The following is a 13,573-nucleotide window of genomic DNA, read 5'->3' as shown; positions in this document are numbered from 1 at the left end:
AAAAAAAAAAAAAAAAAGAATCTGAAAGATCAAGAGATCTACAGGATTTTTTACGTGTGCTGACTGGTGCTGGAGACCATCTGGCAACACTTGGTAGTGCTTGAAACCATGTGGTACTGAGAATAAAACATGGGGCCCGATAAATGCCAGTCATGTGCTCCAGCCCTTTGAGTGCTCTCTGAAAGAGGCCCAATTTTAAGTTTTGGCTTAGCCTTTTCTGACTTTGGGACCTGAGACTTGTCATGTAGATAACTTCTGAAAGTAAAATAAGAGTAGAATTATTGTGAGAATTTAGTGAGGTTTGTGAATTAGTTTTAGAGGTTATTAGATGATACAGACATGTCAGGATTTTATTGGTTTATTCTTTTAAAGCAGGGGTCTCAAACTCAATTTACCTGAGGGCCGCAGGAGGCAAACTTGGGGTGAGCCTTGAGTGCAAAGTCAGTAGTAAGCCTTGAACATTGGTGGGTGTGACCCAAACAACTAAAACAAAACAAAACAAAAAAAGATTCCTCTAGGTCAGGGCCACAAAACGTTGTACAGAGGGCCGTTTGTGGCCCGCGGGCTGCGAGTTTGAGACTCCTGTTTTAAAAAATGTTTTAATTTCTCCACTCCCCTTAATTAGGGACCTAGATACTGGTCTGGCTGAATCTGTGTCTACATTGATCTGGGCTGCTCCTCGACTCCAGTCAGAAGTGGCTGAGTTGAAAATCGTGAGTACAACCAATTTTAGTGATGTCTGTAGCTTGTTGCTTGTTGTTAGAAAGTGTTTCTTTTGGGGGGGGGTTGGGCCACACCAGGCAGTGCTCAGGGGTTACTCCTGGCTCTATGCTCAGAAATTACTCCTGCCAGGCTCAGGGGACTATATGGGATACCAGGGTCTGTCTTGGGTCAGCCATGTGTAAGGCAAATGCCCTATCACTGTGCTATCACTTCTGCCCCTAGAAAGATTGTTTTAAGTGAGGCATCCTTTCATACTGGTTCTGAGACTGGTACACATCAGAAAGAAAAAGAACAACCAGTGGAGGCATAGATGCAGGGAGAAAGGAACTTTCATTCACTGCTGGTGGAAATGCCATTCAGTCCAACCTTTCAGGAAAACAATATTGATAGTCCTCAAAAAAAAAAAAGACCTCTGGAAATTGAATCCCCACATGATCTAACAATACCACTCTTAGGGACATATTCTAGGAATACAAAAACACAATACAAAAATGCTCTTTGTACTCCTATGTTCATTGCAGCACTATTTATAATAGCCAGAATTTGGAAACAACTCAGATGCCTGACAGCAGATGAGTAGCTAAAGAAACTGTTGTTTATCTACGCAACAGAATACTATATAGCTGTTTGGAAAAATGATGTCAGGAAATTTGACTATACATGGATGGACATGGAGACCTTTAGGCTGAGTGAAATGAGTCTGAGGGAGAGGGGTAGACATTGTCTCACTTGTCTGTGGGATATAAGAAAATAAAAGGGCTAGAGCGATAGCATAGAGGTAGGGCATTTGCCTTAAACTTGGCCAACCCCGGACAGACTCCTGTTTGATTCCTGGAATCCCATATGGTCCCCTGAGCCTATCAGAAGTGTCTTCTGAGCGCAGAGCCAAGAGTAACACCTGGATGCTGCTGGGTGTGACCCAAAAACCAAAAAATAAAAAGGAAAAGACAATAGAAGTGAGGGCCAGAAAGACTAAGAATGGTAAGTGTAGTTGGCGCACTAACTGCATTGAAAACTACCATGATAGTGATAGTGAGAGAGAGCAGTAGCATCCCTATTCCAAAGAGAGGGGTGCATGTGTGTGTGTGTGTGCTTGTGTGTATGTGCAAACATTGGTGGCGAGAAAGTTACACTGGTGAAGGATGGTTTACATCTGATGACTGAAACCCAAATATGAATGTTTCTTTAACCACGGTGCTTAAATTAATAATTAAAGAAAAAAGATTGTTTTAGCATTTCAGTGTATTTGACCAGGCATTTTGTACTGCCTCTGAAACAGCCTTGAAAACTTGTTTTTTCAAAAAAAAAAATAAATAAATAAAATTAATAAAGGGGCCGGAGAGATAGCATGAAGGTAAGGCATTTGCCTTGCATGCAGAAGGTTGGTGGTTTGAATCCCGGCATCCCATATGGTCCCCTTGAGCCTGCCAGGAGCGATTTTTTTTGGGGGGGGGGGGTTTGGGCCACACTCGTTTGATGCTCAGGGGTTACTCCTGGCTAAGCGCAGAAATTGCCCCTGGCTTGGGGGGACCATATGGGACACCGGGGGATCGAACCATGGTTCTTCCTTGGCTAGCGCTTGCAAGGCAGACACCTTACCTCTAGCGCCACCTCGCTGGCCCCCAGGAGCGATTTCTGAGCAGAGCCAGGAGTAACCCCTGAGCACTACGGGTGTGACCCAAAAACCAAAAACCAAAACAAAACAAAAAAAAAAACTTGTTTCTTCTTTTCCAGGATATTACTCAAATAATAATGTTTTTGCAAATATGAGGATTATTTTAAGTAGCAATGCTACTTAAAATACTACTTAAGTAATATGCTCTTTTCCTGTTAATTCCTTATCCATTACTATTAGATAAAGAATCCCTTTCTTTTAGAAATCTTACCTGACTTGACTTTCCTGATCAAAATCTTCAGTTTATAAGCTCTTTTTTTTTTTTTTTTTTTTTTTTTTGGTTTTTGGGCCACACCCTGTGACGCTCAGGGGTTACTCCTGGCTATGCGCTCAGAAGTTGCTCCTGGCTTCTTGGGGGACCATATGGGACGCCGGGGGATCGAACCGCGGTCCGTCCTAGGCTAGCGCAGGCAAGGCAGGCACCTTACCTCCAGCGCCACCGCCCGGCCCCCAGTTTATTTTATTTTATTTTTTTTTGTTTTTTTTTTTTTGTTTTTTGGGTCACACCCGGCAGTGCTCAGGGGTTATTCCTGGCTCCAGGCTCAGAAATTGCTCCTGGCAGGCACAGGGGACCATATGGGGCGCCGGGATTCGAACCGATGACCTCCTGCATGAAAGGCAAACGCCTTACCTCCATGCTATCTCTCCGGCCCCATCGGCCCCCAGTTTATAAGCTCTTGACAGCTGTGTTTGTACCTTTGTGAGACAGATCTACACTTTTTTTTTTTGTTGTTTGTTTGTTTTTGGGCCACACCCGGTAACGCTCAGGGGTTACTCCTGGCTATGCGCTCAGAAATCGCTCCTGGTTTGGGGGACCATATGGGACACCAGGGGATCGAACCACGGTCCGTCCTAGGCTAGCGCAGGCAAGGCAGGCACCTTACCTCTAGTGCCACCATGCCGGCCCCATCTACACATTTTCACAATAATTAAAAAATACTCTTTAAGGGCCCGGAGAGATAGCACAGCGGCGTTTGCCTTGCAAGCAGCTGATCCAGGACCAAAGGTGGTTGGTTCGAATCCCGGTGTCCCATATGGTCCCCCGTGCCTGCCAGGAGCTATTTCTGAGCAGACAGCCAGGAGTAACCCCTGAGCACCGCCGGATGTGGCCCAAAACCCCCCCAAAAAAAATACTCTTAAAGTGACCTCCCACTAGTTGTATTTAGTATGTATGGCATAGTAGTCATTAATAAAAGTCTAGAATATGATTGTAGCTTATTACATAGGTGGAAGAATAGATGACTGATAAGCACTCCCTAAGGTTTTATTGACTTTCAACATTAGAAGCACATTTTACTGTTGATAAGAGAAAGCTTGAAATAGTCTGAATGGTATCTGAATTTATTTTCTGTTTTCTCTGTAGGTGGCTGATCAGCTTTGTGCCAAGTATAGCAAGGAATATGGCAAGTTATGTAGGACCAACCAGATTGGAACGGTCAATGACAGGGTAATGAGTGTACTTATTAAATATGAAATCGTAGAGAGTGGAGGGAGGACAGGTTATTTTACTGTCTTCAGAGTTTATAGTGGGTAACAGTGTATGGCTGAGTTAATCTAGAGTTAAATAGAGGGTAAGAAGAAAGCTGGCTGGCATGCAGTGCTTCCTTGCCTTTGTCTTATATTTGTGAAATTGTTAAATTATGTGTCATTCCTGATACACCTCCTATTATCTGTGCTCCTGTGGAGATTAAAGTGAGGTGGGGAGAAGAGTGAAAGAAGTCATATACGTAATGTGGAAGACAGTAGCAGTAATCTTTTACCTGATTCCGAGTAATCAGAGAATGTAAGAGAAACGCAGAACTTAAAAAGTGGGCTTAGTGACTAAAAATTATTTATTTCGGGGCCCGGAGAGATAGCACAGCGGTGCTTGCCTTGCAAGCAGCCGATCCAGAACCTAAGGTGGTTGGTTCGAATCCTGGTGTCCCATATGGTCCCCCGTGCCTGCCAGGAGTTATTTCTGAGCAGACAGCCAGGAGTAACCCCTGAGCACTGCCGGGTGTGGCCCAAAAACCAAAAAAAAAAAAAAAAAATTTTTTTTTATTTCATTTTGTTTTGGTTTTTGGGTCACACCCAGGGTTTACTCCTGGCAGGCTTGGGGGAGCATAAGGGATGCCAGGAATCGAACCAGGGTCCATCCTGTGTTGGCCACATGTAAGGCAAATGCCCTACTGCTGTGCTGTTGCTCTGGCCCCACTAAAAATTATTTAACTGGCCCCTTAATCTTTTTTTTTTTAATATAGCTGTAAGATAAGAGAAGTGAAGCTATAAAAGCAAGACAGATTAGGTTAAGATTAGGCTGACTGGTAGACTTGCATCTTAAACTTAGGTCTTTTACTTTTAGCTAATGCATAAATTGAGTGTGGAAGCCCCACCCAAAATCCTGGTGGAACGGTACCTGATTGAAATTGCCAAGAACTACAATGTGCCCTATGAGCCTGACTCTGTGGTTATGGTAAGTTGACACTAAGAGTATACTTCCTGAGTATCTAGTAAATAAATAAACCCTCTGGATAATACTTTCTTTGAAAAGTAACTGTATTCTTCCACTGACTCATGTATAAGAGTTTAAGCCTTTATCCAGTTAGTGCCTTTTTGGTCACAGTATATAGCTGCATATTTCAAAGTACTTTGAAATAACAGAAAACACTGAAAATGTACAAACTGGGCCCGGAGAGATGGCACAGCGACATTTGCCTTGCAAGCAGCCGATCCAGGACCAAAGGTGGTTGGTTCGAATCCCGGTGTCCCATATGGTCCCCCGCGCCTGCCAGGAGCTATTTCTGAGCAGAAAGCCAGGAGTAATCCCTGAGCATTGCCAGGTGTGGCCCAAAAACCAAAAAAAAAAAAAAAAATGTACAAACCATAACACACATATAAAATATCATTATTGTTTGTTTTATTTTTTTTTTTTACCCAACCCTCCCATTTCTTTTATTTTTAAAATGAAATTCAAAGAATTGAGACGCTTGTTTATGGCATAACAATGTCCCCAAATAGATCTGGAAACATTTATTGGGTGCAGGCAGTATACAGATCCCTGGCACTGCATATGCTCCCCTGAGCACCACTGGGTGTGGCCCCCAAACAAACAAAAAAAACAAGGTTCCTATCCTGAAGAGGCTTATAATGCACGAGGGGAAGAGATGCAGTTACACTCAGTGGGATGCTCCACTGTGTTACTTACTGTCTGTCCTCTGCATATACTTGAGAACAGAAGCATTTATTCCTTTTAGTTCTGGAGATTGGTGACAAGTGGCTCACAGACAGTGTCCCTCAGTAAAACAGTTCTCCCTCAGCCAGTTTTTCTTGGCCACCAGTGTTCAGTAACTTGTTAGTATAAAGTCTTTTGTCTCTTGGATTATGCTTGCTGCTTCTTCAGCCTAACTCCAGAGCTCCCTGGGGAAATTTACTCAGGCTTTTGATGTGGCTGCATTGCAGGTCAGTTTTTAGATCTGTCTACCCTTATTATCCATAGGTATTTATCCCAAGACCCTTCTCTTATGCAACTCTCCTTTTCAGAATTTGCTTCCTGGGGAACTTGCCTGTGGATGTGGGTTACTGATGGGGGTTTCTTTTCCTCAGGCAGAAGCTCCTCCTGGGGTGGAAACAGATCTTATTGATGTTGGATTCACAGACGATATGAAGAAAGGGGGCCCTGGAAGAGGAGGAGGGGGCGGTTTCATAGCACCAGTTGTTGGACCTGATGGGACAATGCCAATGCCAATGCCTATGCCGATGCCTATGCCAATGCCATCTCCAAACACACCTTTCTCATACCCACTTCCAAAAGGACCAGTAAGTATAACTTGAATAGACATTTTCTATTATGTTCACGTTGGCTCTAAAGGTAATAAGGAATTGTAAGTTGTCAAGAGAATTTTGGGCTACTAGATGTAGCCCCAAAATAAAAACAAATAAAACAATAATAATTATTAATAAATTATATACAATAAAATAATAAGTAAATAAAAACAAATAAGATAAACCCAAAAATAAAAACAAATTTAATTTTTCCAAAGCTGGATCACATGTAAAGGACTACAGAATGATTAGTATACATTTATGGGATTAGGTTTGTGGGTTCAGTTAGTGACCCAATCTTTGACTCGAATGAAATTAAAATGCACTTTGAACGTATCCTATTTTTTTAAATAATATCTTTATTTAAGCACCATGATTACAAACATATTTGTAGTTGGGTTTCACTCATAGAAAGAACACCCCCTTCACCAGTGCAACATTCCCACCACCAATGCCCTCCACCACCCCATACCTGTATTCAAGACAGGCATTCTACTTCTCTCATTAACGTTGTCATGTTATTTTTTAGTGTAATTATTTCTCTAACTGCACTCACCACTCTGTGGTGAGCTTCATATTATGAGCCGGTCCTTCAGCCCTGATCTCTATTGTCTCTGGGTATTATTATAATAATGTCTTTTATTTTTCTTAAAACCCTTAGAAGAAAGAAAAAAATATAGAAGAGTGAGACTATTCTGTGTCTATCTCTCTCCTTCTGACTTATTTCATTCAGCATAATAGTTTTCATGTACATCCATTTATAGGAACATTCCATGACTTCACATCTCTCCTGACGGCTGCAAAATATTCCATAGTGTATCTGTACCACAGTTTTTTTAGCCATTCATCTGTTGAAGAGCATCTTGGCTGTTTCCAGAGTCTGGGTAGTGTAAATAGTGCTGCAATAAATATACGTGTGAGGAAGTGATTTTTGAATTGTATTTTTCTGTTCCTAGAGTGTAACCCTAGGAGTGGAATAGCTGGATCATATGGGAGCTCAATTTCCAGTTTTGTGAGGAATCTCCATCTTGTTTTCCAGAAAGGCTGGATTAGACAGCATTCCTACCAGCAGTGAACGAGAGTTCCATTCTTCCCATATCACCGCCAGCACTGATTGTTCTTGTTCTTTGTGATTTGTGCCAGTCTCTGTGGCATGAGATGGTACATCACTGTTGTTTTGATTTGCATCTCCCTGATTAGTGATGTGGAACATTTTTTCATGTGCCTTTTGGCCATTTGTATTTCTTCTTTGAGGAAGTGTCTGTTCATTTCTTCTTCCAATTTTTGGATGGAGTTAGATTTTTTTTCTTGTTAAGTTCTATCAGTACCTTGTATATCTTAGATATTAGACCCTTATCTGATGGGTATTGGGTGAATAATTACTCCCATTCTTTGGGTGGCTTTTGTATCCTAGTCACTTTAAGGTGCAGAAGCTTCTCAGTTTAATATAGACCCATCTGCTTATCTCTGCTTCCACTTGTTTGGAGAGTGACATTCTTGAAGATGTCTTTAGTCTCAATGTCATGAAGTGTTTTACCTACATGTTGTTCTGTATACCTTGACTTTGAGCCAGCTGAAGAATTTTTGATGTAACATATCTGGCAGTATCTGTTTCTGTAGATTCAGCTGACAGATTGATCATCTCCAGCTGAGCCAGAAGTCCCACAATTCGAGAATTATTGGTGATGCTTTTCTCTGACATCACTTTTAACTTGCTCATCTTGAGTTACTTCATTTCACCATTGCAAAAAATCTCAATATTAGATCCAATCCATTAAATCTGAAGAAAATGTTGGCAGAACTCTCTATAATATCGAATTGAGGGGTGTCTTCTATGGTACCCTTTCACGACTCAGGCTGGCGGGGGCTAGCGTGCGCCAGGGTGTACTGGGTTGCAGCACTCGCAGCGAGGCGGATCCCTTGCCACCCGCCACCCAAGGTGTTCATACAAACCCGGTGGCAGGCAAGGCAGCGGTGGTGGCACCAGCCCACACCGTCTGAACATATCCTATTTCTCTCTTCTTTTTTTTTTTTTTTTTTTTTTTGTGGTTTTTGGGTCACACCCGGCAGTGCTCAGGGGTTACTCCTGGCTCTATGCTCAGAAATTGCTCCTGGCAGGCACGGGGGACCATATGGGACGCTGGGATTCGAACCGATGACCTCTTGCATGAAAGGCAAACGCCTTACCTCCATGCTATCTCTCCAGCCCCTATTTCTCTCTTCTTATACACAGAACCTAAAAATTACAAATGGGGGCCCAGGTCTCTGATACTGCTTTTCTCTTGTAGTCGGATTTCAATGGATTGCCAATGGGGACTTATCCCAGTATTCATCCACCTCAGATACCAGCAACTCCCCCATCGTATGAATCTGTAAGTGCCTGAGCCTCTTTTATAAGCAGCAGGAGTGTGAATCCCATGAAGAGAAAACAAAATAATGATCACAGGGAAGGCAAAAATTTTTAACTGCTAATATCAATGTTGCTTTTGCTTTGAATATTTATGTTGCTAAAACATTACCCTGATATGGGTGGTGGCAGTGCTTTGCTTGGAAGAATTTTGGTTCTGAATTTGATGTTTTTCCTGTCAGCTTGTTTACACATTAGTGTTTCTTTTGATACCTGTTTTGATGCATTTAGTGAGAAAATTAATATGCTGTGGAAGTTACTTACTGAGAGAATCCCTTGCTCCTGAACTTGCTTATTGTTCTTCCTTTTGGTTTAATCTTGGGTTATTCTATTGGCTTTACATGCATTGAAACACTGCCTAAATCTTATAGGAAAGAGATACAAGATCTTCATTGACATTTGAGGGCTTGGTTCGTTCTTTGAGATGATTTTAGTGGTTTAGTGCTTTCTCTTTGCCTGGAAAGATGATGTTATCAGATTAAAGAGAGGTGTTACAGTGTTTTAAGCATTTCCTTTTTCTTTGCTTGGCACCAAAGTTCAGTTTGTTAAAGTAGGAAGGTTCCAATGGGTGGAGGGATAGTTTCTTTGGTGCAGGTTCTATTGCTTTTGCCAAGCAGCTTAGCTTTTGGGAAACCCAGGGGCTAGACCTGTATCAGCGCTTTCTCTAGTGATGCCTCTTTCCTCCAGTGGTAACAATCTTTGTGTTTCAGGCTGATGACACTAATGCTGATAAGAATGTCTCTTCTGCACAGATTGTTGGTAAGTGTGATTCCAGAAAGCCTAAAGACTCAGCCCTTGTTATAATCACTTCCTTCTGTGAGTGTTCCAGGTTTCTGTTGGCATTAGTAACATTAGTATTCTTCATTGTGATGTTTTTAGTCACTCTCCCAAATTCTTTGTTTCTGGAAATATCGTTTTAAAAAATACTTTAAATGTCAGTATTTAAAAGGAACAGACAAGTTCGTGGGCCAGCTGTGACTGTTCCTCCCTTGGAGGCGGGGTGGGAGTTAGATATACTGGTAGTACAGAGAGGCACAGTGAAATTAATGTCTCAATGACTTTACTCTAAGCAAAGCCATCACAAAGCCATCCAGCCACTGAAAAAGTAAAACATTATCTGCATTCTAGAACCCTTTAGTAGGTATACCGTATTTTCCGGCGTATAAGACGACCTTTTTTTTTTTGTTTGTTTGTTTTTGGGCCACACCCATTTGACTCTCAGGGGTTACTCCTGGCTATGCACTCAGAAATCGCCCCTGGCTTGGGGGGACCAAATGGGACGCTGGGGGATTGAACCACGGTCCGTTAGCGCTTGCAAGGCAGACACCTTACCTCTAGCACCACCTTCCCAGCCCCATAAGACAACTTTTTTTTTTTTTTTTTTTGGTTTTTGGGTCACACCCGGCATTGCTCAGGGGTTACTCCTGGCTGTCTGCTCAGAAATAGCTCCTGGCAGGCACGGGGGACCATATGGGACACCAGGATTCGAACCAACCACCTTTGGTCCTGGATCGGCCGTTTGCAAGGCAAACACCGCTGTGCTATCTCTCCGGGCCCAAGACAACTTTTGAAACAAAAAAAAGTCAACCGAAAATCGGGGGTCTTCTTATACGCTGAATATGCCCTGAAAAATGTTTCAGTATGCCGCTAAATGAAACAAAACTCAGACCGCAGAGTTTCCAAATCTCCAAATCTCTTTCTTGGGGGCTCCCAAACAGTACTCAGAAGATCTAGGGGCCACTTCTGGCAAAACCCAGCTAACCGTGTTGGTGGTTCAGTGCTAGGGTCCGAGGATGGGGTGTTTGGTTCATGTAGTGGGAGAGATTAACTGACGCCACTAGGGAATTGCCAGAAAAGGTGCCTAGGATAAGGGACCAATCACTGCAAGGCTGCTCGGACCGCCTCTCTAACTCAGCCAATCCAAGCAGGCTTTTGATGCATGCAAATTAGACAATGTTTTGGACCCAAATCTACACTGTAAAAAGCCTGCTCAGATTGGCCAGAGTCAGAGAGAAAGTCTATTACAGTAGAACCTTTGAACCTTTACTTGTTGTGATTGGCTCACTGTGGTACATACAGTTGCAGCACAGGAACGTTCTGTTTGATACAGCGAATATAGGCCTAAACCTATGTTTTTGTTGTTGTTGTTGTTGTTGTTATTTTTTGGTTTTTGGGCCACACCCGGCGTTGCTCAGGGGTTACTCCTGGCTGTCTGCTCAGAAATAGCTCCTGGCAGGCACGGGGGACCATATGGGACACCGGGATTCGAACCAACCACCTTTGGTCCTGGATCGGCTGCTTGCAAGGCAAACGCCGCTGTGCTATCTCTCCGGGCCCCTAAACCTATGTTTTAACTGCAAAATTAGGGGGTCGTCTTATACGCCACGGTACTTTTAAATTGGAGACAGTTCATGGAAGTCTAAATACTGATGAGTAAATCCTTTATGTCATATATTCTTGGACACTGTTAAATGAGGCATTAAAAGCATGTCATTAAATAACTTAATTTAATATCACCAGGATTGTTTCTTAACATTGTATAAGGAAATGGTGTTATCTGAGTGTATAGTATAATCACCCCCTTTAGTAAAGTTATTCTATCCCGAAAGTTTTTTCTTGTCCTGAAATTTCAACTTTTAGAATTAAGTTTAAAGTTGGTTCTCTGGTGTTACTAACATTGTACCTTTGGCTGATATAATTAGGTCCTGGACCAAAGCCAGAGCCCACTGCAAAGCCCTCTTCTAGAGCTGGGGATACCTATGACAACTTTGTGCTCCCAGAGCTGCCCTCTGTACCTGACACACTACCAACTGCATCTGCTGGAGCCAACACCTCAGCATCCGAGGACATTGACTTTGATGATCTTTCCCGGAGATTTGAAGAGTTGAAGAAGAAAACATAGGCACTTAAAACCCAGCAGCACCACAAGTTCTGGTTGTTGAGACTGAGCAGTTAACAAAGAATCTACATGACATGTTTCATCTCCCAACCATCACTGAGCACATTCTTCCTTTGGGCTCTTCTGCTCTACCAAATTCTGCTACTTTCAAGTTTTCTAATGCTCATAGGAGACTCAATTGGATACTTTCATGAGCTGGAGCAGCTGGCTCCCAACAGCCTGCTCTTCCATTTCCTGTTGGTGTGATCCCAGGTCTCCCCTCACTCATCCCACCATCCTTCCATAGGGGAGTGAGCAGGTGAAAGTAGTGTGGGGAGAGCTGCTAGTGAAGGCTGGACAACAGAGAAGAGTACTTCATGAAGTGTTTCAGCTGTGTACTGAGGTTTGAGACTTAGAAACAGACCCCTCTGTGTATATTTCTCACTCAAATATGAATGGGAAAGAGAAGACTTGGGAAGCCATTGTAACAATTCTTGGAAGCTGGGTCCTCTGATTGGCATATACACTATTCCGTGCTACAGGGCACTGTTCCACCTGGATCCAGTTGCAAAGCTTATTTGGAAAGTTGAAAGCCTCTCTTTGTTCTGCTGGATTCTCAGGGAGCCCTCTGTGGCCTTTTGCTTTATTTTGAGTACTGGTCCCTTTTTACCAGAGGACAGCACTAGAAAAATTACTGTTTTTTTTTTTTCTTAGAGCATGTTCTGTGGGTTCTCAATTACGGACTAAGAACGGGCCACATGTTGTGCAGAAGTCACCATTCAAGGCTAAGGTGGGCTTCCAGTTGCCTTAATAGAAGTACTCAAGTCTCTTGGGTAGTGAGCTGGAAAGCCTATAGAAGAGGGGTTCCTGTTTTCATTTGAAAACTTTATGATTAAGAGAACCTTTAAAAGTAATTTCAGATTAAGAATTTGGTCCCCTTGTAGCTGCAGTAATTCTCTGCTTTCCTGAATTTGTGAGTCTTCCTTTTGTAATGTCTGTGCTCCTTTGCCTAGCAAAGGCCCTCCACATGGATGGCTGTGCAATTGAGAAATGGGACTTTGGCTTCTGTCTAATGTCTTTGGCTTCTGTCTAAAAGTTCCTTTTCTTTAATGTTTTTGATTGTATTTCATAACTCAATAGCTGATAATAAAGTTAGATTCTGTGCCCTACTTTCTCCACTGGTTTGGGTTAAGCAACGAGAATATTGGATTTATAGGGATGCATTTTAAGCAAGTAACTATGCAGGACACAGCCAGAACTCAGCTTTGGCTCCCTGCAGCAGGAAAGGGCCTACTTGTATGTTTACACTAATGGCGGCAAATCTGGCATTTGCTTGGGTCTTTGGATTATCAATCAAACTTGTGTTTATTTATATTTTTCAGGAGATTTTACTAGGCATGGACCCTAACCTGGGCCTTCTGCATGCACTCCAGCTGGTTGAACTTAACCCTTAACAACTACTACATTTTTAATCAGCAGCAGTGAACTCACTTGTGATTCTCGATTCCCACGTGCAACCATACAGGAACATGATTGTGTAGTGTTCTCCTAGTCGGTGCTGGTTTATTCTGTAACCTTTTCCTGACAGTGCTAAGATCCATACGCATGGAACTTGTAGCAGAGAGGACTTTGATTTCTCACTAATAAAAACTGTATTTTAAACATCTGTAATTTTTCTAAATTAAACCGTGTAATGTAATTTAATTAAATTAAATTAAGGAGTAATAAATAGTGAGGAAATTAAAGTCGCTCACCTTTTAAACTCCCTGTCAATGACCACTGCTGTTGAGGCTATTTGCCCTGTGTCTTTTGCTGCCTCTGGATTCCTAACAAACTTGAGAGCTTCTGTTGCAGGACCTCTGTGAGGGCAGTTTCTTTGCAAGTCTTCAAGAAAAAAGGGATGACAAAGAAAGTACTAATAAAAAGAAATGATCAATTGTAAGGTACTATTTTCTTTCTTTCTTTTTTTTTTTTTTCGGGCCACACCCATTTGATGCACAGGGGTTACTCCTGGCTAAGCGCTCAGAAATTACCCCTGGCTTGGGGGAACATAGGGATCGATTGCGTCGCAATCTTTCCTTGACTAGCT

At 42.4% G+C, this 13,573-nt stretch overlaps 2 protein-coding genes across 3 annotated transcripts in view; one reads left to right on the top strand and one right to left on the bottom strand.

Annotated features, from left to right (window-relative positions):
• IST1 (IST1 factor associated with ESCRT-III) overlaps positions 1–13,150 on the top strand; it is a 33,558-nt gene extending 20,408 nt beyond the window's left edge. For both annotated transcript variants that reach the window (XM_049786431.1, XM_049786432.1), the window contains exons 4-10: positions 626–713; positions 3,762–3,845; positions 4,740–4,850; positions 5,981–6,193; positions 8,488–8,571; positions 9,317–9,365; positions 11,309–13,150. In XM_049786431.1, the coding sequence (XP_049642388.1) occupies positions 626–713; positions 3,762–3,845; positions 4,740–4,850; positions 5,981–6,193; positions 8,488–8,571; positions 9,317–9,365; positions 11,309–11,508 (829 nt within the window). In that variant the 3' untranslated portion in view covers positions 11,509–13,150. The remainder of the gene's footprint in view (positions 1–625; positions 714–3,761; positions 3,846–4,739; positions 4,851–5,980; positions 6,194–8,487; positions 8,572–9,316; positions 9,366–11,308) is intronic.
• A 16-nt stretch (positions 13,151–13,166) lies between these two features.
• PKD1L3 (polycystin 1 like 3, transient receptor potential channel interacting) overlaps positions 13,167–13,573 on the bottom strand; it is a 58,820-nt gene continuing 58,413 nt past the window's right edge. The window contains exon 32 of the mRNA XM_049787435.1: positions 13,167–13,358. Coding sequence (XP_049643392.1) covers positions 13,276–13,358 — 83 coding nt within the window. The 3' untranslated portion in view covers positions 13,167–13,275. The remainder of the gene's footprint in view (positions 13,359–13,573) is intronic.

The sequence above is a fragment of the Suncus etruscus genome, chromosome 14, assembly GCF_024139225.1.
Source record: "Suncus etruscus isolate mSunEtr1 chromosome 14, mSunEtr1.pri.cur, whole genome shotgun sequence".
In the NCBI taxonomy this organism is placed as follows: domain Eukaryota; kingdom Metazoa; phylum Chordata; class Mammalia; order Eulipotyphla; family Soricidae; genus Suncus; species Suncus etruscus.
This window is presented reverse-complemented; position numbering and strand designations above follow the sequence as displayed.